We start from the raw sequence: 20,823 nt of genomic DNA, 5'->3' as shown, positions 1-20,823 counted from the left end.
TTCCAGGCACTGGGTCCCTTCGATTCCTCTCCTCACAGACTTCCTCCTTCTCTCTCTCTGACTCAGAGGCCTCCACATGAGGCACAGCTGTTGCCTGGCTGACACTCAAAGGCAGTGGACTGACTTGCGTTCACCTGGATGACTTTCAGAAGACAGGGGCCACCACTGACTGATACGCTTGCAGAAATGTGTTCACCGAGGAGACGGGCTGTGGTGGCAGAATAATGCTTCCCCAACGATGTCCACATCCTGATCCCTAGAGTGTGTGAACATGCTACCTGACATGGCGAAAGAGACTTTGCAGGTGTGATTACATTCAGGCCCTTGAGATGGGGAGGTTGTCCTGGAGGGCCCCATGGAATCCCAAGGGTCCATGTAAGTGAAAGAGGGAGGAAGGAGAGTTGGGGTCAGAATAATGCGTTCTGAGAATGACTTGATCATCCGTGACTGGCTCTGAAGACGGAAGGGGGCTATGAGAGTAGAATGTGGGCACCTTCCAGAGGCTGGAAAAGGCAAAGAAAGAGATCCTCCCCTAGAGCCTCCAGAAAGGACCTCAACCCCACTGTCACATTGATTTTAGCCCAGTGAGATGCATCTTGGAATTCTGATCTCCAGAACCATAAGATAATAAATGTGCGTGGTTTTAATTCACTAAGTGTGTGGTAATGTGTTACAGTAGCAACAGGAAACTCCTACAGTGGACATCGGTGGCCATTTGTTACCATGGCTGTAGACCAATTACTCTAGCCCCAGAAATGTGAACTTTCAAGCTTGTCAATTCTCAGTGGAGATAATGTAAATAATACTGGATGGTGTACCAAACCATCCCCTTATAAGAGGCTGAAACCCTCACCCTGGGCTCAGGGATAAACGTCTAGTACGCTCTGAGGCTGGGTGGTACACGCGTGTATATTTGAGACAGGGTTGCATGGCCTTGGGCACTGGATTTACAATGTTCTCCACGGGGCTAGCTGCAGGGGGTTTTATCTGAACCCCCTGCCTGTGTATGAGGAGCTTCCCACATTCCACAACTTTTAAGGATCACATACTGGCTTTCACAGTTTTCCTAGGGGCTAAGATGTGGGTCTATTACCAAGAGCTGGCCAATCCCCATGAGTAACAATGACCCCAGCATTTGACAGGAGTTGAGAGACACAAGGAGTAGGCCCTGGGGAAATTCTTCCTGTCCCGTGCAACAGAAGACTCTCCCCACCTCCAGATCCTTAGTTTAACACCGACCAGGTGCAGCAGAAGTCGCAGAGCCATGGGCGGTGTCTAGTGTCCAGGGCCAGTACTGTCACCTGTGCAGAGCCACAGGGGTTGTCACTCAGCAGGGGGCACCCGTGCCCTTCCCGTTTGGTCTGTGTGCTCCCTTCCATTGGCCTTGCTTATTCCTCCCTGTTTGTAGAGCCTGGTTCTCCAGTTGGCTGGAGAGTCTCTGAGCTAGCACTATCCCTTGAAGAAAGTATATTTCAGAGGAAAGGAGCCAGAGTCTATTTCTGATGGCTGCAGAGAGAGAAAGGAGGGGAAAGGGAGAAAGCAGGGAGGAGGAAAGGAAGCTTCTTCCTGGAAGTTGGCTGGGTGCTGAGTTCCTCTGCGTCTAGGATTCTCCGCAAGAGTCACTTTCCCCCTTAAGCCAGAGGCACCCTCAAGGATCCAGTCACTCCACTCCTTGCTCTCTGGTCTGAAAACACAAGCTGGCTTCCTTCTCCAGCCTCCGCGGCCCCGGCCCCCACCCCCACCCGCAGGGCGAACCAGTCTTACCCAGAAAGAGAAAACAAATCAACAAACAAACCAACCGCACTCTCCGAGCAAACACGTCATCTTTCTATCCCTTCTTTTGGTCATCCGCTTCTTTTTCAGAATCTTCATTTCTCATATTCTGTTCGGTGAGGAAAGCAAAAGCACGGTCCCTGGGGCACCATGAGAACCAAGCAGGAAGGACGTGCACAGACAATACACCGAGCAGCACTGTGAGAGGCAACCCTGAATCTGTGTGTCTATGCACAGGACACAGACATGTGCTTTCATTGTGTTCCTATAAATATATACCTGTACCCTTTGCTTTACGACTTCTTTATTACTAACAAACATTTTGGGTCAGTAACACACGATGCCAGAATTGATTTCCTTGGTGTGTAACGCAAGACAGAAGGGAAGAATGCCAGGAGGCTGGCAGAACCCGCCAGTATTTCAGATGAAAGCTTAGAGGTCCGTTACCTACGTGGGCGGAAATCACGACGTCACGTCCCCTTTCGGCAGCCGATGCGCCCATTGGTCGTCTGGGCAGGGGTGGGAGGGGAGATGACGGCCCAGGGACCCGGCGTGGGTGGGAGGAGGGGAGCCGCCTTAGAGGTCAGGGATGGGGCTTGGCTTATGTAAATCTTGCAGTGCAGGGGTGCCATTCCCGGCCAGCCACTCCCCGGGCTGTGGAAGTTTTCCGGAGATGTAGCTCGGATTTTCTTAGGAGAGTTGTTTGGAGGGGCGTGGAAGAGGAGGGGGTGCGGGGGGTGGTGGAGGGGCTGGGGTGGGGGTTGTGGCAAAGTGAGCGTGTGTGTACAGCGGAAGAGCCTAAGGCTGTGCGGGGACGGGGAGCGAAACGTTCATACTTACCTGGCAGGGGAGATACCATGATCACGATGGTGGTTTCCCCAGGGCGAGGCTCACCCATTGCACCGGGGGTGTGCTGACCTCTGCGATTTCCCCAAATGCGGGAAACTCGACTGCGAAATTTGTGGTAGTGGGGGACTGTGTTCGCGCTCTCCCCTGGCAATGGGTACAAAATGACAGGTTAAACCCAAGCAACTGGGATAGTGGGTGTAAAAGCAATTGAGCAAGAAAGAACTGTGACCTTCTCGCTTATCCCAGAGTTTTGCTTTTTTTTTTTTTTTTAATCTTTTTCTCTAGCGCATTGGGTAAAGGTGGTAGATAAGCCAGTAATGCTTCAATGAAAACTGGGAGGTCTGCATCACGGCCAATGCCTAGCCAGGTTCTTTCTTTCCCTGCACAAACCAAACACAGGCTTTTGCTACCACTGCAGATATAAGTTTCTCTGCAGATTTAAGCTTCAAGGGGTTTTCCTACTTCAGGATTTCATTCTGACTGTGGAGCTCTGTTCTATACCCTGCAAAAATCTTGCACAATCTTCACTGGTGTTTCCAACTTGGACTTCAAAGTAGGGGTGGCCCACCATACACACTCATAAGGACCTGGGTTTATCCTCCTGCCAACAACAACAGAAAACGTGAAACAAAGACTTTGAAGAGACTGGGGCATCAGGTGAAAAAGGACAGTGCATGGTTCTGGAGAGGTGGTGGGAAACAATGGCTCCAATTTACTGTCTGCAGAGAGTTTCCAAGCAAGGCACTCCAGGGCAAACAGAAAAGGAGCCCGGTGGACCTTGCTGAGTTGAGGACACTGAACCTGAAGTCCAGGGAGGCCAAAGGAGCTAGGGTCCACAGAACAGACTCCCAGAGGGGAGAGAGATGCTGAAAGTAACTCAGAGAGAACTACAGAGGAGATCCCTCCTGCGTGCAGCACAGTACTGATCAGTGCAGCCCTGGCAGGAAACTCCCCAAGGTCAGGGGGAGAGCTTTGACAGGATCAGAGAACAGTGCCTGGCACTCACACAGATAGTGCTTGTCCCCAACAGATAGACTGCAAGGAAGAAAACAAAACAGACAGACAAAACCTCTCAATTCATGAGGGCGTGGGGTGGAGTACTCAGGAATGTCTTGCCTCAGGAGGGCAACTAGTTAGCCATAAACTGAGTGCTGCTCAGAACCACTTAGTGAATCATCAAAGCATGACCTGAAAGGATCAAACTGTTTGCAAGTAACTTGAATGCATCCCTGAAGAAAGCCCAACGTTTACAGGAACACACAACTCTCCATCATCCAACAAGGCAACATTCACACTATCTGGCATTCCATCAGAGATTTGGAGGTATCCAAACAGGCAGGGCAAATGACCCATAATGCAGAGACACATCGATCATGTGCAAACAACCCAGAGCTGTCACCAGAGAAGGACATTAAAACATTTATTCCAACTGTATTCTGTAACTTCAAACAGTTCAGTAGACACATGGGAAACATAAAAAAGACCCAAATGAACTTCAAGAGATTAAAAAAATAATAATAATAAGAGGGATGAAAACTACAACATACTGCAAGGGATTAACAGCGAGCAATTAGAAAATGCAGAAAACAAAAGTTTTTTAAAATCATTTATTTATCAAGAGAAACTATTCCTTAGCCCAGATATTCATAGTTCACAGTTTCACAGTTCAGGAATACAGGTAAGTGCCAAACTTCCATGAAACTCAACCCAAAGAAATGATATGGCACTTAGAATGCTCCTTCAGGAACAGTCTGCCTTTATATTCCAAAATCACTTTGCACTCTGAAAGATACCAGCCTTCCTCATCTCCTCAAAATCTTTCATGGAATCATAATTTCTGTAGAAATCTGCATATGCCTTCTTTCTTGGTTCAGCCACAGCAAACTTACACAAAGTTGCAACTCCCAGGGAGACAATGAATGCTCCAACCATATGAAATCGCAGACGCGTGGCCAGAAGGCCACGCATCTGAGGTTTCATCAAAGAACTGGAAGCCATGGTAGTTTTTCTCCTTGACAGCTCAACGATGACGTCCTTCCAGACAGATGGAGAAATGGACCAGAAGAAACAAATTTTTTTTTTGAAGGTGGCAAAACAACAGTAATTGTTGACTTAAGTACAGAGGAAGGAGCAAACCCTTCTAATGAGTTCATTAGGTGCACAGGCAGCTTCCTAAAAGGTTCCTGGCAGCATCCACTTATCCAGCACGGAGCACAGCTCTGAGATGCCACCAAGGAAGGGGCTCGCCCACCAGGGAGTTCTTGTATTAAATACCCAGGTCGAAATAATGTGGGCCCCGTTTGCAAGGAGTTGAACTTTGTCTTGGGTTGGCAGTAATGTAGGAGGTCCATCCAGCTCCTCAGAGGGGAATGCAAAGATTTTCTGTGATTCTGTTTTCCTAGTCATCCAGTCAAGGCCTGGTCTGTGGCTCGGTGTGGTGGGGTGCCAGCCCAGTGAGTGCTGGCAGTGGTGACGTCATGAAGCGTTACCCACGAAAGGGTGTGGGTCCTCTGAAGTCCAGGATTTGAGGAATGGCCTGAGGACAGATTATGCTATTTTTAGTCGTCATGTTGAGCCCACTGTAAAACAGCCGCTGTGAGGAGAATCATGTCTGAGAGGGAATGCAGGCATCTCCATCTCTTTTTCTCCCCCAGTTCTGGATGGAGCTGCAAGGAGTTAAGGTACTCTTTAGACCAAGGCATGGCAGTTTTCTAGGCATGTTTAGAGATGTAGGTGCTCTTCCTGGAGGGCTAGATTATCCACCACTTTCAGTGCATCACCACTTAGAGATCTTTGGGTCTGCCTGTTGCCTCCTGCACCAGTGCAGCTTTGTGAGGCCCTCACTGTTGTCTAATCCAGCCTGTGTCCCCTCCTCATCACACCCCAGCAGGTGCCCTGGCCCCAGCGAGGGCTTCTTCTCATTGCCTCCCAAATTGGCCATAACGTAATTTTTTTGTGTGTAGTTGATTTACAGTGTTGTGTTAGTTTCAGGTGTACCACGAAGTGACTCAGTTATATTGGGTTGGCCAAAGAGTTGGTTCGGGTTTTTCGGTAACAAACTTCAGAAGAAACAGATTTGAATAGGAATTGCATTGACTCTGCAGATCACTTTGAGTCGAAAGCCAGAGTCCCAAGTGAAAGGGTGCAGGCGCCCTGAGACCAGGCGGTGAATACTCCGCTTTGGGGGTGCCACGCAGGTGGTGCACAGAGCCTGATTGCCGATGTCAGAGCTTGAGTAAGAGATTCCCCCCATCCGTGTGCGTGTGCCTTCATCCTCTGGCAGCTGCCCTGGAATGTACAAGGCGGATGACTTAGCAAGGGCAGCCCTCCAGGGGGTGCCAAGAGACCGGGGCACCAGGGTTAAAAACCGGGATGAACGCGAGTACTGGGGATCCGCTGGGTGGAGATTCCAGGAGAGTTCAGGCAGTAGGGCGCGGGGGAGGCACTGCAAGGGCAGACGCATAAAAGCGGCGGCTGAGGGCCCGCTAATCAGATGCCAAGCCAAGTTCGTCCCTCAGTGGGCTCGAACCACCAACCTTTCGGTTAACAGCCCAACTCGCTACCTGATTGCGCCACAGAGACAAAAGGCTGCGGGGTTTTGTTGTAACATCCTGGAATCAGAATGCATTCCCCCGTTCTTTCCAACCCAGCGGAAAATAGAGTCAAATGCCTCTATCTTGTCCAACCTTACTGGCACCAGAGGCATTGACTCTCGTCACTCAGGAACGTCCGACCGTGGACACCGAGCCCGAGTCAGCTGCGGGCTCCGACGAAACAACGCCGGGCCCACGACCATCCTCGCCTGCTCCTGGCCGCCCCCCACTCTGCGGGACGACTGCAGCCTCTCTCGGGCCAAAGTCCCCGGTTTCCCACTCGTGATCCGCCTTACTCGTCGCACTCACCGCAAGTCCCCCCTCACCCCACCCCACCCCCAGGTCCGGTGGTCGTGTGGGGGAAAGGACAGCAACCGGCTGTGTCCCCACCGCGCTGCCTCCTCTTGGCGCTTCCAGAGAAGGACTCCACGAGGCACGACCTGGAGTTTGCGCACCAGGCAGCCCCTCGCCCGGAACAGGGCCTGGCATCCAGCAGGTGCCCAATAAATGTCTGGCTGAGGATGCATTCCGCCGCAGGGGCCGGAGGTGGTGGGTCCACCGAGAATTCTTATGCCACCTCTAAGTTTTTAGTCCTAGAGGAACGTAAAAAAGTTCTATAAAGTCCAAGAGGGCACCACTTGGACCGGCTCTGAGCTCCCCATGTAAGACGGTACGCCGGCCTCAGCCTGCGGGTGCAGGTGTCATGTCTGAGAGGGACGAAGGAGGAAAGCTTCAAAGTAGAAAGACGGTTGGGGTAGGCAATCTGGAGTATGAGGGAGAGAGGGAGAGAGACTGGTTCATCTCTAGCCATCTGCTTACCTCCAGTGCTAACGTCGACCCGACCACCGCTCCGTGGATCCCCCGGTGGAGCACAGTGGTCGCGGTGTGATTGGTGCGGTGATGGAAGCCTGGCTGCTTGGGTCTGAATTCGAATCCTAACAGAGAACCGGCTTCCCGTGCCTGATCACCGCCGGCAATAGCCTGTGGGTCTACCTTTTGGACTTGGTGGCTTGCCCCCTACTGCCCACAGAGCAGGTGGGCGAGGGGACGCGGCGCACACCTCACCGGGGGACTCAAGCTCTGAGGCGGCCCAGACTTCGCCCGAGGCCCCCAAGGCCTGAAGTCAGCATCCCCTCCAGGTCCCCCCTGCGCTGAGAAGAGTGCCTGGGGCTCCAGGAACAAACTTCTCCTCTGTCTAACTGGGGATTTGGCTGGATTGGTCAGAATCTACCCTTTTCTGGCCTCATGGGGCCGAGCGCCCCTTGCAGGGGCCTCGAGGGGTCGCTCTGTTCCTGCCGATTGGATTTTGGCTTGCAAAGAACAAGGGCTCAGGCAGATTTTGATTTCCCTGGCTTAGGCTGTGCAGGCTGATACAAGCAAGGCTCAGGAGCTGCAGCCACCCAAACAAGGAACCTCTCCTGTCTGTCATCGTCTTTGTGAATGGCCAGCTCCTATACATAGAAAAATCCGCAATAACCCACACAACACAAGGCTACCAGTCAACAAACGAATTCTGTATAGTGGCAGAGTACAGATAGGCAAAAATCAGTTGTATATCTATACATTAGAAGTGAACAATCTGAAAAAGAAATTAAGAAAACAATTCGATTTAAGATTGAAGAGGAAAATTAGAAGTTTGGAATCAGCTAGAAATAACTTCATGCTTGCTCTGCTTTTGTAAAATCTGCTTGCTGCAACCAAGATAAGAACAGATGACCTAGCAATCAACTGTAACCTTAAGATGTTCTGATAAATATAGAATGTTCTGCTCTTGCTCCTGCAAGTTTCTGTTTGGAAACCCTCTGCGAGGGACCCATAACAACTCCCGCTCTGTAACTGCCCACAACCTATAGTAAGCAGGTAACCAATCAACCAAAATGCTAAGGGGGCCGCCGGCTTAATAAATCTGAGTTCTCCAACTCTCCGAGTGTGGTGCTTGGTTTCTCGACAGACCGATTCGATTTCTGCAACAAGATAGCACCCAAAAGAATATAATATTTATGAATTGAATTAACATATACAAGGAGGTGAAACTTGCACACTGAAACCCACAAAACATAGTTGCAAGTGATTAAAGCATACCTAAGGAAATGGAAAGACAGCTTCCACAGATCTCTCTCCCTCTCTCTCTCCCTTTCTCCATCATACTTGAGGTTGCCTACTCCAACCGTCTCTCACCTTAGCAGCTTTCCTCCTTCATCCCTCTCAGACATGACACCTGCACCCACAGGCTGAGGCCACTGCACCGTCTTGGATGGGAGCTCAGAGCTGGTCCAGGTGGTGCCCTCTTGGACTTTCTAGAACTTTTACCTGGTTCTAAATCAGCTGCCAGAAGAAAGGTTTTGAAGAGCAGCCGATTGGAAAAATCTAGGTTCCTCTAGGACGAAAAACTTAGAGGTGGCATAAGAATTCTCGGTGGACCCACCACCTCCGGCCCCTGCGGCGGAATGCATCCTCAGCCAGACATTTATTGGGCACCAGCTGGACGCCAGGCCCTGCTCCGGGCAAGGGGCTTCCTGGTGCGCAAACTCCAGGTCGTGCCTCGTGGAGTCCTTCTCTGGAAGCGCCAAGAGGAGGCAGCGCGGTGGGGACACAGCCGGTTGCTGTCCTTTCCCCCACACGACCACCGGACCTGGAGGTGGGGTGGGGTGAGGGGGGACTTGCGGTCAGCGCGACGAGTGAGGCCGATCACTAGTGGGAAACGGGAGACTTTGGCCCGAGAGAGCCTGCAGTCGTGCTGCGTAGAGGGGCTGCTTTTAAGGAGGCCAGGAGCAGGCGAGGATGGTCGTGGGCCCGGCGTTGTTTCGTCGGAGCCCGCAGCTGATTCGGTCTCGGTGTCTACGGCCTGACATTCCCGAGTGACAAGACTCAGTGTCTCTGGTGCCAGCGAGGTTGGACAAGATAGTGGCATTCTACTCTGTTTTCCGCTGGGGCTGGAAGGGACGGGAAATACATTGTTTCCAGAATGTTACAGCAAGATCTCGCAGCCCTATGTCTCTGTGGCGCAATCGGTTAGCGCGTTCGGCTGTTAACCGAAAGGTTGGTGGTTCGAGCCCACCCAGGGACGAGCTTCGGCCTAGAATCGAAGGAGGTCTCAGCTGCCGCTTTTCCGTGTCTGCCCAATTGCCCTTTCAGTTCCTCCCCAGCGCCCTTCTTCAGGAATCTCCACCCAGCCCAGCTGATCCCCAGCACGCTCCTTCCTCCCGGTTTTTAACCCTGGTGCCCCTGTGTCTTGGCACCACTCCATGGAGGGCTGCCCCTCACTAACTCATCTGCCTTGTACATTCCAGGGCACCTGCCAGAGGATAAAGGGACATGCACACGGGTGGGGGGAATCTCTTACTCAAGCTGGGATGTCGGCAATCAGGCTCTGTGCACCACCTGCACGGGCACCGCAACGCGCAGTATTCACGGACCGATCTCAGACGCCTCCACCCTTTCATTTGAGACTGTCGCTTTCTTTTTCCCTTTATTGCCCCACCCCCAGGTACCATAATCCAGGTTCAGAACACTGCTTTCGATTCCCTCCAGCCCTGCTTCAGACAACCCTCCCTCAAGCCCCAAGCAATATTAATCTGCTTTCTGCCTCCATAAGTTTCTTTTCTGGACATTTCAGATAAATGGAATAAATCAATATGTAGTGCTTTGTGACTGGCGTCTTTCACTTAGCACAATGTTTCTGAGGTTTATCCATGCTCTGGCTTGAGTTTCTTTCCTTTTTATTACTGAGTAGAATTCCACTGTGTAAATATAGCACATTTCAGGTGCCATTCACTAGTTGATGGGCATTTCAGTGTTTCCTGTTTTTTGATTTTGTGGGTGTTTTTCTTTTGGTTTTGCTATTATAAATAATGCTGCTATAAATACATTGAACAATCTGCACCTATGTTTCATTTCTCTTCAATAGATATAAAGAAGTGGAATTGCTGGGTTTATGGTAAGCTTATGCTTAACTTTTGAGAAACTGTCAAACTGGTTTCCAAAGTGGCAGTATCATTTTTACATTCTGACCAGCAACATCTGAAGGTTCAGTTTCTCCACCTTCTCACAAGCACTTGCTATGGTCTATCCTACTTAAACATAGCCATCCTAGTCAGGGAAAAGTGATATCTTGTTGTTTTAATGTGCATTTTCCCAATGGACAATGACATTGAGCACCTCTTCCTAAGATTATGACCCATGTATTTGTCTTCTTGGGGAAAATGTCTATTCAAGTCTTTGGCTGATTTGAAAAATTGTGTTGCATCTTTCTATTGAGTTGAAATAGCTCTCTAGCAATTGTAAATACAATTCCTTCAATGGCAATTTGATATGCATATATTTTCTCCTAGTCTGTGGTTTGTCCTTTCATTTTCTTAATGCTGTCTTTTGAGGCAAAGTTCTCAATTTTCATGAAAGTTCTCTTCTATATAACACGTTTGCTGTAGTATCTTAGAACTCTTTGCTTAACCTAAATGCACAGTAACTTTTCTCCTATGTGTCCCCTTGAAGTTTTGTTTTAGCTCTTACATTTAGGTCTGTGGTTCATTTTGAGTTAATTGCTATATGTGGTGTCATTTCAAGCAAAGTGCCCTATGACGGCAAGAGATCTTGGAGGTAAATTACCTTTAAGAGTTAATCTCCCCCAGGCCAGGACACTGAGATTTCATATTCCTGCACCCTTTATTGAGTGGCTAAGTGCCTAGGGAGAGGTCAAATAAATGGGTTCTGGTGCTCATACACTCCATGTACTTCCCATTCTCTGGGACTGGGAACAAGGTAGCTCTATGAGTCAGAGGACTGTCCTACTCAGAGGAGGCCGTTGTCACAAAATAGACCAAAAGCAGGCGAGGGTTACACAGGAAGGATCAAAGGGATCCAGGTGATCTGGGTTGGGCTTCTAGAAGGTCTCCTACTGGGTGGATGGGAAGGAGGACTTGCACAGCACGAACTCAGTGAATATATACCTGGAGGGATCACAGCAGATGGAACACATTTTGCACTTTCGTAAACGTTATTGCCAACATGAAAACAGTGGGGTGTGTGCATTTGCGTGCATGTATGTTTGTGTTTGTGTATGTGCGTGTGTGTGTTACCTCGGCTATCATAAGGTGTGTGGATCAGGAATCTGGAGTTACTCCGTCTAGGGAAAGGATAGGGGATCAAGAGCCAGATCAAGAGCCATTCTCAGCTCTGAGAGAATCCTAAGCATTGGCTGGCATTTCCCAAGCTCAACCCAGAGACCCTACAATTTGAAGATTCCTGAGTTTGTCATGTGTGGTCAACGGTACACTAGCAGACAGAAGTTGACATGCTGAGTACAGAAATAGACAAAGAAATACAATATTCCGTAGACAGACCACATTCCTTACCACCCTCACTGTAGTGGTCTCACTGAAAATAGGAATGGGCAATTGAAACGTGGTATGCAACACAGGTTATGGGAACAGGTTGAAAGTGTCGGTTAATAGTATAAATTATTGTGTCCTCAGATTGAATTTGCTGGAAAGTAAAGTGGGGACTCCACTGAAAAATGTTCTAGGTTCTGCAGGAAGAAATGTAACTGAGCATGACCTCCTGGGGCCTTCACAGGACAACCCCCCTCCCCAATACCCATGTCCTCTGTCTGACTCCTGACTATAGAAAAATTTTAGCTGAAGGATAAACTTAATCAGAAAAATGAGAGAATGCAGAAGCAAAGGAAAATAGTCAAACAAGACAAAATAATAATTAGCCATTAACCAAAGTGAAGGACCTTTAGGTCCTCCTCAAGGGCAATACGTGATATTCTAAGCCATATCCTTTGAGCTGTTTTGCAGATACTGAAAACCCCACCAGGTGATACAAGTTAACTACAAGGTGACCAGACTGTAACCATGACATAAGCTGCTCCATCCTACACAATTCTGAGAACTCACCTCAAAGGAATGGGAACAAAGCAACTCTGGACCTGAAGATTAACCGTACTTCAAACAATCAAGGTGACACTCATCAGGCCACCGCAGGAACAATTTCAAGTTGACTGTCAGAGCCAACTGTCCTGTTCTGCACAAAGCCCCCTCCCTCAACCTATACACTCGTGAAACTGCCCTTTAAAAGCTCTTGCCCACTGATTGGCAGTTGGGGAATTGGCTTATGGACACAAGTCTGCCTTCTCCTCATGTTGCTGGCCTCCTGAATAAAGCAACCTTCCCTTTCCTACCAACACTTGTCTTTCCAGTACTGGCTTTTGAGCAGCAAGCAGCCAAACCTGAGTTCATTATCAGATGTGGGGAGGCTACAGGAGAGTGCAATTATACAACTCAGTATAACGCAGATAACAACATCTTCCACGCTTCATGCAGTTTTTCTTTCATTTTTTCTGAGGCCATGGTCTCATGCATAAGTCTAAATACATTTGTACCAAGAAAGTTGATATCAATACAAAACACACAAAATCTACCATTACATTCGGCAGTGCATGTTCCTAATGGTACTGTAGCCGGGTTTATACCAGCAAGTAGCCAAATTGTGGCTAACTTTGAATGCAGCCCCAAGATAGCCATGTGTTTGCTTCTCCTTGGCCCCACCTCTAGCTTAAGCACTACATCTGAGCTGGCTCCATCACTGGGGGAAGATGTAGGTCAAGTAGTGCATAATGCAAATGGGGGAAAGCATAGCAAAAAGCAGGCATGCTCATAAGTGAGTTAGGATTCCAGAGAGGAGTGTGATCATGCTATTGTGAAGAAAAACATGTCTAGCTCTCTCTCTGAAATATGGCACTGACTAATCAGAGATGCTGGGAGAAACCACTGTACCTTCTCTCAAAGAAAGACAAGTAAATCCCTACTGATGTATAAACTGTGCCTAAAATCTCCACCTAGACAGTTTAGGGATAGAAGGGAAACAGTATTTCTTCTAGTTGCTATCATTTCCTTTCAGTGGGGGATGGCCTGGAAAGAAAGAAAAATATCCTGGTCAACTTCCCTTGTAAATAGTTAGCGAGGACTCTCCTGGCAAATGCATTAATGCTGGTTACTATTGGGAGACTATTTACCTATGGAATACTTTCAGTGGGATGTATCTAGTCTGTGTTGAACTCTTTAGGGGATCAAACCTAGAATCCCGGGATTTAAGTGGACTAGTTCCCTGGAGACTGTCACATTGACTAAGTAAGTGTCAGCATAGGAGATGACCCCAAGAGCTCCATTCTGTGTAACTGATGACCTCATACATCACTTAGAGACCACGTGTGTTGAGGCTGGGCCAGAGCATGTGCTAATGTGGCAAGAAGGTCCTTGCAGTCAGTGCTGGTGAGCTCAGATGTTCTGTTGCTTTGCTCATCCTTCACAATTAACTTCCTCCTTGAAAATGTGAGTAAAACTCGACACTGGGCAAGATTTATGATTTTTGTGTTTTTCATGTTATCTCCATTTCAAGTGGATGTGCTCGTATACCATTCACTGACCTTTTTAAATATCACAGTTTTAACTTTGTTAAAAGTCACTGTTGGCCAAAGTCAAACCAGGCTAATCAGTGTACAAATTGATTGGCAAATCAGGGATTAAACATTCAATGGCCTTTATAACCACATATTTTGCTAGAGTGTCTTCCAAAATCACTACTGTTCTTTTGCAGGTACCATGAGCAACTCCAAAATCCCAAGGCCATCTTTCCCTGATACCTTGTGGTCACTGTCATCAACTTCAGTCACTTTATCCTGTACCTTGAAGATCTCTGCATTATTACATGATTTGAGAGACAGAGATGGTATGTATAGTTTGTTTAAGTGCAGGAAGAGACTCCTGTTTCTCTGTGGATCAATGGAGTTGAATAGCACTGTTTGTTCCAAACAAGCCATCTCAGATTTTTTCATAGACATATTTACACTACCAGCTGTAAAAGAGATAGCTAGTGGGAAGTTGCTGTATAACAAAAGGAGATCAACTTCATGGGAGATGCTTTGGAGGGCCAGGACGGGGAGGGTGGGGGGGAGTCGCGGGAGGGAGGGGATATGGGGATATGTGTGTAGATGCAGATGATTCACTTTGGTGCAACTCAGAGATGGGTACAAGAGTGTAAAGCAAATATATTCCAATAAAGAGTTTAAAAAAAAAAGAATTGCGGATTATTCTATTCATGGTAACATTTTTATACAGAACAGATACTACTTTAGTTGAATCATTCAGAAAATGATTTCCATGAGACAAAAACTAAAAAATAAATCATCACTCCGAAAACTAGCTTTCTGCACTGAGCACGTTCTGCCTAGGGCTCCAGAGGTTTTGAATAAGCTTGGTGCTTAATTGCTTTAATATATGGTCTATGGGGTTTAGGCTATTTTAATAGCACTTCAAATAAATCATTGCAATGTGACTTTAAGCAAGTCACTTAACTTTGATTAGGTTTCAATTGCTGAAGTTTAGGAAGAATTTGGCCAACTATTGTTTTCCTGCCATAGAATGTACTCTTGAGCTTCCTCACACCCTAAATTCACCCCTCAGTTTGCATGGGGGTTGTGAGAAGGTGGAGCCCCAGTGCAGAAAAACAATCTGCTTGCTCCTTCCTTTACTTAGTCATGAATGCTTAGAGGGACAGCTGGACGTTGTGGCCATTGTCACCCTTGTGAAACCACCAGCCTAGCCAATCCCAGCAGAGTTAGAGTGACACACAGATCAGGGGAACTGCCCATGTTCCAGACTCACAAACCATGAATAGGATGTAGGTTAGAAGATGACTCTCTTTCCCTGGGTAACCCATGAGCTCGTTTACCTGTTACTTGAATGGTTGATGGTTTGAGCCCAACAGATAGTGTTCTGTGACTGATCCCAGGTGTTTTTGAGCTCTGTTTGTGCTGCACATTCTCTGTGCACTACTTCTCTGGTCCTGATCCTCACCCTCTCCCTTTCAATCAGATACAGGAAAATACTGCCCCTACTCCTAAGGTTCACGTTAGTTTCTAAAGGGCTTGGTAAAAAGAATTATTTTTTTTAAGGGTAAAAACAAGTTCTGGAATTCCAAGCTCACTGACAATATAACCTTTCTTCCTGAGGCTGAGTTTTCTGCAGCTGCTCACTCCTGGACAGCTGGTACCGATTCCCTGAAGCCAAAGAGCGAGAATACGTCTCTCATTGAACAACTTGGTTTGGGGGGTTCTTTTTTGTTCTTTGTTTGTTTGTTGTTTGTTTTTTATTCCTTGTAGCCAGAAAGAACACACTTCAGGGTAAGAGGATGTTAGAAAGAGTCTATTATAAGATTTGGGCTTTGGTTGGGTGATATGGGGGAGGATGGGAGGACGTAGGGGATGTTCCATATTGAGTACTGTTAGCACCGGCAATTGATGATTGAAGTAAGGAAGTAACAGTCATTTTGTTATGAAAAGAAGAGGAGGTTTGGGATTTTGTAGGTTCCACGGTGACCTTGTTTTTGTCTGTGCCTGGAAATGTTTATGAGGTAGACTTGTTTTGCTTGATTTTCAGTCTCAGAATACTCTTGTGTGAGGCTGATATTCCGTATCTGAGATTGTTTACTTCCAATATGAAAACAAATCAGTCAGGCTGTGAGTGTAAGATTAGTTCAGGGCAGCAGACGCTGGTATTTTTTCTTTCTCACTGGAAATCCCTAAAAGAGAGAACAGAAAAAGCAAGCACTCTGGTCTTCAAGCTGTAGATGCAAACCTGACAGGGTATCAAAGTGACTTTAACTAAGTGTTTGGAACTGTTAAAAATATTGTCGGTCGTTGTTTGTTTGAGTCCAGGAATGTGCAACCAGCAGGCTACAGTGCCAACTATATCCCCATTATTGCTGGTGTAAGGGTTTTTCTAGTAGCTATTCTTGTAAAAGGAATTTCTCAGCTTAGAAATGGTTTGTACACATGTATCTCATTTTGCTAATCCTGCCCTACTGCCTTGCAAAGAAGCTTTACAAATTCATATTCTCAATCATTTATGAGAAAAGTCTTTTTGCCACTCTGTGTTCAACACTGGATAGCTCTGTACATGCCATTTATTTTGTCAACAATTAACCCCTTATTGAGAGATGTCTTCAAGTGAGTTTACACTCATTGGTTTAACTGACATCCTGGAAAAGCTGATATTTTGACTTTTCTGTGTTCTCTTCTTCTTTATGACTGCTCTGTTCTCTCAGATAAGCTGAGCCAAGTAAAGTGCAAACATATCACTGTTGCTTGGTGGATGCTCTTGCCTGTTGGGTTCATGTATTCTTCGCGATTTTGAGGGTGAGGGATTGATTCACAGAAGAGATATGAGGTTGTGTTAACTTGACTTCCCTTCACAGACAGCCCAGGCTGCTGCCAGTTGGGAACTCACTCATCCTGAGGAGTGAATCTCCATGATTGAGCCTGAGCAAAATAAAAATTAGAAAACAGATTTCTAAGTGTACGTTTCATTTGAATAGGACATTAACTATTAGATCTTTTCTTCATTTGTAGTCAAAACAAAAGGAGAGACTGTGCCGAGACCAGCTCGGCGACTCGAGGTGAGTGACGGGTGCCGCAAGCTTGAAGAAAACACAGACACAGACTGAAGAGAAAGATGGGACCGGGGGACTCAAGACCTCTAGGATCAAGAGCCTTGCTGATTCATCCCACGTGGCTTTTACTGAGTTCTTGGCTAACACTCCCAGGTTAATCCCATAAACAATCAAAGGCCTCACATGACTGGGGCAATGATCTTTGTTTGCCTCCTAGGTCCGAGTTGAGCAGGTGTGGATTTGAGCTGGGCGTGGAGAGCAAAACAGCCCTGGGGGCAGGAGACCTCTCTCAGATATTAGGGGTCTGTGCCCCACCCCTGTTGGCCCCTCTGCGACTGTGCCTGTCTTAGGTTGCTCCTCCCCTGAGGAATCTTATCTGTCTTTGGCTAACCAGTCATCCTCCAGGGCCAAACAGGGTGATATGAGGAAGGGTCTGTGCCCTACCCCTGTTGGCTCCTCTGCGGCTGTGCCTGTCTTAGGTTGTTCCTCCCCTGAGGAATCTTACCCGTCTTTGGCTAACCAGCCATCCTCCAGGGCCAAACAGGGTGATATGAGGTGTGCAAGTGAGAAAGGGGCTGTGCCCCTAGAGACGGCCAACCCTCTGCCTATGTCCCCATAGTCTCCACGCCCCGCACCCTCAGCTCCTCCACTGCTCAAGCGGGACATTCTGAATCCCATCGCTCGGCCCACATACTTAAACATTTTCAAGGTTTCAGAAAGGCTCCTGAATGTCTTCCCACAAGACTGCATTCAAAGGACTTTGTTTGGGGAACTTAATAACAGTGGCTGATGTATTGCTCTCCTGGAATTGGTTCGCCTATGCTGGTAACTGATACTTCACATAAGCCTTGTCTGGAGAGCCCAGGAAAACAAGGATCTAAAAACAAATCTGCCACAGGACACAGAGATATATGATAAATTCTTGGATAATATTATGTGGAGTTAAGTGTTGTACCCTCTTTATTCTTTTCGAGGTTGTTTGGTAACATTAATGACACATTCCTCTACCACCAGAAATGCCCTTCATAGTGTCCTTCATGTTACAAGGGCTTGGAAACAGCCACATGAAGGTGAGCACACGATTTTTACTGTGATTCTTTGATTTTTTTTTTTTTTTTTTGCATACAAGTTTAGCATACATTTTTTCTGAAAAGTCAGAAAATCAGGTAAGTAGAAATAAGCATCTGAATTAGTTCCCTATTTCTGCCTATTAACAGGTTACAAAAACAGTAGTTTAAAGCAATCCATTTTTGTTATCTCAGAATCTTGTTGATTAGAGGTTTGGAAAGATGTAGCTGGGTCCTCTGCCCACACAATTGGCCACTATGTCCTCCCCACCTGAATAGGGCTGATATTGACCACGTCGTGGTGTGACCATCTCCCATGAGGGGCTGCCCTCGTGGTCTCGTGTTCCTCTGGGATCCTCTTTATTGACCTGAATTCTAACCCCCATGATTTCTTGCAGCTCACCTGAAAGAAAGAGGCTTAGGAGAAAGCCTGGAATGTGGAGGCCCAGAACTGATCTCTGCCATGTCCTTCTCCAAGAGGAGAATAAAATAACAGAGGTCTTCATAAAACAGGACCCATATGAGGGCTGAGATCCCCAGCGATTAGAGCAGGGGAGAAAATCTAAGAAACAATGGAGGCACTAAAAGCCCCGAATGAAGAAGTAGGGTCCTCTTTGTGTTCCACTTCAGGTAGGTGCCCTTCCTGGAAAAGAAGACATTTCCCCTTGGCAGAGCACCTTGGACAACGGACTTGGTTTGATCCCACTGGGTCATTCTTGTTGCCACTAGGCTTTTGGGGTCTCCATTCTAAAGTGCTTGTTTGAAGGTGTGGCTTCTTCCTTTCATGAAAATCTCCTGGGAATTTCTGTCTGAAATGCAGTTTCTTAGGCCTTTAAGAAGCAGCACAATGACCCTGATGTAGGTGTTCTTTAGCTGTGCAGCTAGGGCCCAGGGATTGGGGCCTGTCAGCCGCATGATATCATAGTTACTCATCCAAGGTTAATACTACTTTCTCTGTTTTACATTATACATTCTTCTCCATTATACATGAGAACCATATGCTCAAAGACGGTAATGAAATCACCATGTACAGCAAACTTGGTACGCGGTGGAGCTGGTATTTGCATCTTGGACAGCTATTCCTAGGGCTGTGCTCTCGTTGCTACAGCACAGTCCTAGGATAGGATCGGACTGGAAATACGGTAGCACTAGAACACATCAGTAAAAGTTAGTTTCTCCTTGTTACCTATATTTACCTGCTTGACAAATATTTACCAAATGTTCTATCTGGCAGGCTCTGGAGCAGGCACTGGGGAGGAGGGGTGAACAAGCCACACAGAGCACCTGCTCTCAGGAAGATGACCTCTAGCACCAGAGCCAGGTGTTTTACAGAGAATCACATATATGTTTTTTAAGGATGACCGTGGTGTATTTCATACACATGTTCCTTGCTCCCATTTTGTCAGCAGGGATTGAAAATTGACTGAGTATAAATAATCAGACTTTATTTTACCAGTAGAAATACTGATGTTTGACACAATGTCCTCTGAATTTCAGCTGTAGGTTCCTGGACAGTGTGTTGTACGCTTCGGACAGCGTAGCCTGTGTCCAAACCTGTGTGATGGTTCTACCGTCACTAAGTTGTTCCCAGGGTTTTGGAAATCTCCTGTTCTCTTTGGGAATCAGTTTCTTTATCAGTAAAAAAAAGCTGTTATTCAAGTCCTCCAAAGTGCCTTTCAGTTCACATTTCTCTGAATGCATAAGAGACTGAGATGCATATTAAATGGGACCTGGGAACTGCAGCCAAGAGCAGACCTTGGTATCTTCTCTGTGTGTCTCATGCAGGAGCCTAAGCCAAGCCCAAACCCTGAAAAGACATAAATGATAGAGGAGATGGAAGAAAGAAAATCAGCAGCTTGGAAGAACAAGAATAACACAAAGAAGGGTAAAGAAATGGTAGAGCAGTTGGCTGCCAGCAGAGATGAAAAGAAGGACAAGCTGAGTTCACAAGAATCAAGGGAAAGTGAAGAGTGCACACAGCATTATCCACGTCCTCAAGGAGCAGCCTGAGCTGAGCAGGGAGGACTGAGAGAGTAACTTACTCCACAGTGAACCTGTGCACCTGCCGAGGAGATCCACAGCATGGATCAGGGTTCGTTTGCACTGCTGGGAGCACCAATTCCAAAAGGAGGAGGAGGAGACCTTGAGGCTCTGTGCTGGACCCTGCTGTTTGCACCCGCAGCTGCCCCCACAGCAGATGCCCCAAGTAAGCGTGGGCTTAGAGAGAGAAAGAATGTTTGGAGAAGGGATGGAGATGTCCATTCTTTCCTTCACCAGTTTTGCCCTGAGGTCAGGAGGGGGCAGGGTAAGGGAAGCCTTCCATCTGAAGCAGAGATACTAGTAATATTCTTCCACATTTACACTTGGAAAGACTTTACACACAGTATTTCTTAAGTATTTGTGAGGGTTTATTTTTCCTCATGCTTTGTGAACAACTTGGAGTTCAGCTATCAGTAAGATTTACCTGAGGACATCAAAGCAGTGGGAAGAAGAATCCAAGTGGATACTTTCAACAAAGTGTGGGGCTCTTCTCAATTGGGTGTTGTGGCAGACCAGAGGATGGGAGGGGAGGCCAAGGACATCTCTTCCTAATGACAGTGAACCCCTGAGAGGAATCACTGCGGAGAGTTGGGTCTTCATCAGAGTCACCAGAGGTCTGGATCAAAGGGCGTGGATAATGTAGGGCAGGCACGTCCCTTAAGGAAGGGGATTTGATACATCTTGGGAGAAAGCAGAGTATCTCTGATAGCACATTTGGGAAGGAATGTAGTTGAAAAGGTGGAAGATTTGCAACCACTTTTATTCAATCAGTGAACAAATGTCACTGAGACCCTACTCGCAGCTTGATTCGGTGCCAGGAGACATGAACACAGAGATGATTAAAGGGTATTCCAACTTTCCTGGAGCTCTCAGTCCAGCGACCAAAAAGTCATGAGAAGTGTAATGGGGGTGGATTCACTGGAGGAAGTGACCCGTGCTGCCTAGGGATGACCTCAGTGTTTCTCGTGGCCGCCCTTCTTTCTTTATCAACAGCTGGTGACCAATCCAGGTCCAACAACTGTGGCTCTCAGCCAGATTTCATCCTCTCATGA

The 20,823-nt window shown here is 47.3% G+C and overlaps 1 protein-coding gene and 3 non-coding genes across 4 annotated transcripts; 2 read left to right on the top strand and 2 right to left on the bottom strand.

Annotated features, from left to right (window-relative positions):
* The first annotated feature begins 2,605 nt into the window (after positions 1-2,605).
* LOC130842929 (U1 spliceosomal RNA) lies at positions 2,606-2,769 on the top strand. Its single transcript, XR_009050643.1, has one exon. It is a non-coding gene; the product is annotated as a U1 spliceosomal RNA (small nuclear RNA).
* A 1,610-nt stretch (positions 2,770-4,379) lies between these two features.
* Positions 4,380-4,620, bottom strand: LOC130859607 (cytochrome c oxidase subunit 6C-like). Its single transcript, XM_057747181.1, has one exon. The coding sequence runs from the start codon at positions 4,618-4,620 to the stop codon at positions 4,393-4,395; it is 228 nt and encodes a 75-aa protein (XP_057603164.1). The 3' UTR covers positions 4,380-4,392.
* Positions 4,621-6,130: 1,510 nt separating this feature from the next.
* Positions 6,131-6,204, bottom strand: TRNAN-GUU (transfer RNA asparagine (anticodon GUU)). The gene has a single exon. It is a non-coding gene; the product is annotated as a tRNA-Asn (tRNA).
* Positions 6,205-9,208: 3,004 nt separating this feature from the next.
* Positions 9,209-9,282, top strand: TRNAN-GUU (transfer RNA asparagine (anticodon GUU)). The gene has a single exon. It is a non-coding gene; the product is annotated as a tRNA-Asn (tRNA).
* Positions 9,283-20,823: the final 11,541 nt, after the last annotated feature.

Source organism: Hippopotamus amphibius, chromosome 1, assembly GCF_030028045.1.
Source record: "Hippopotamus amphibius kiboko isolate mHipAmp2 chromosome 1, mHipAmp2.hap2, whole genome shotgun sequence".
In the NCBI taxonomy this organism is placed as follows: domain Eukaryota; kingdom Metazoa; phylum Chordata; class Mammalia; order Artiodactyla; family Hippopotamidae; genus Hippopotamus; species Hippopotamus amphibius.
The sequence above is the reverse complement of the archived record's forward strand: the minus strand, read 5'-3'. Positions and strand labels throughout refer to the sequence as shown.

Bases quoted from the DNA above. Each gene is read 5' to 3' on its own strand.
- LOC130859607 (XM_057747181.1), bottom strand. From the start codon at position 4,620: ATGGCTTCCAGTTCTTTGATGAAACCTCAGATGCGTGGCCTTCTGGCC.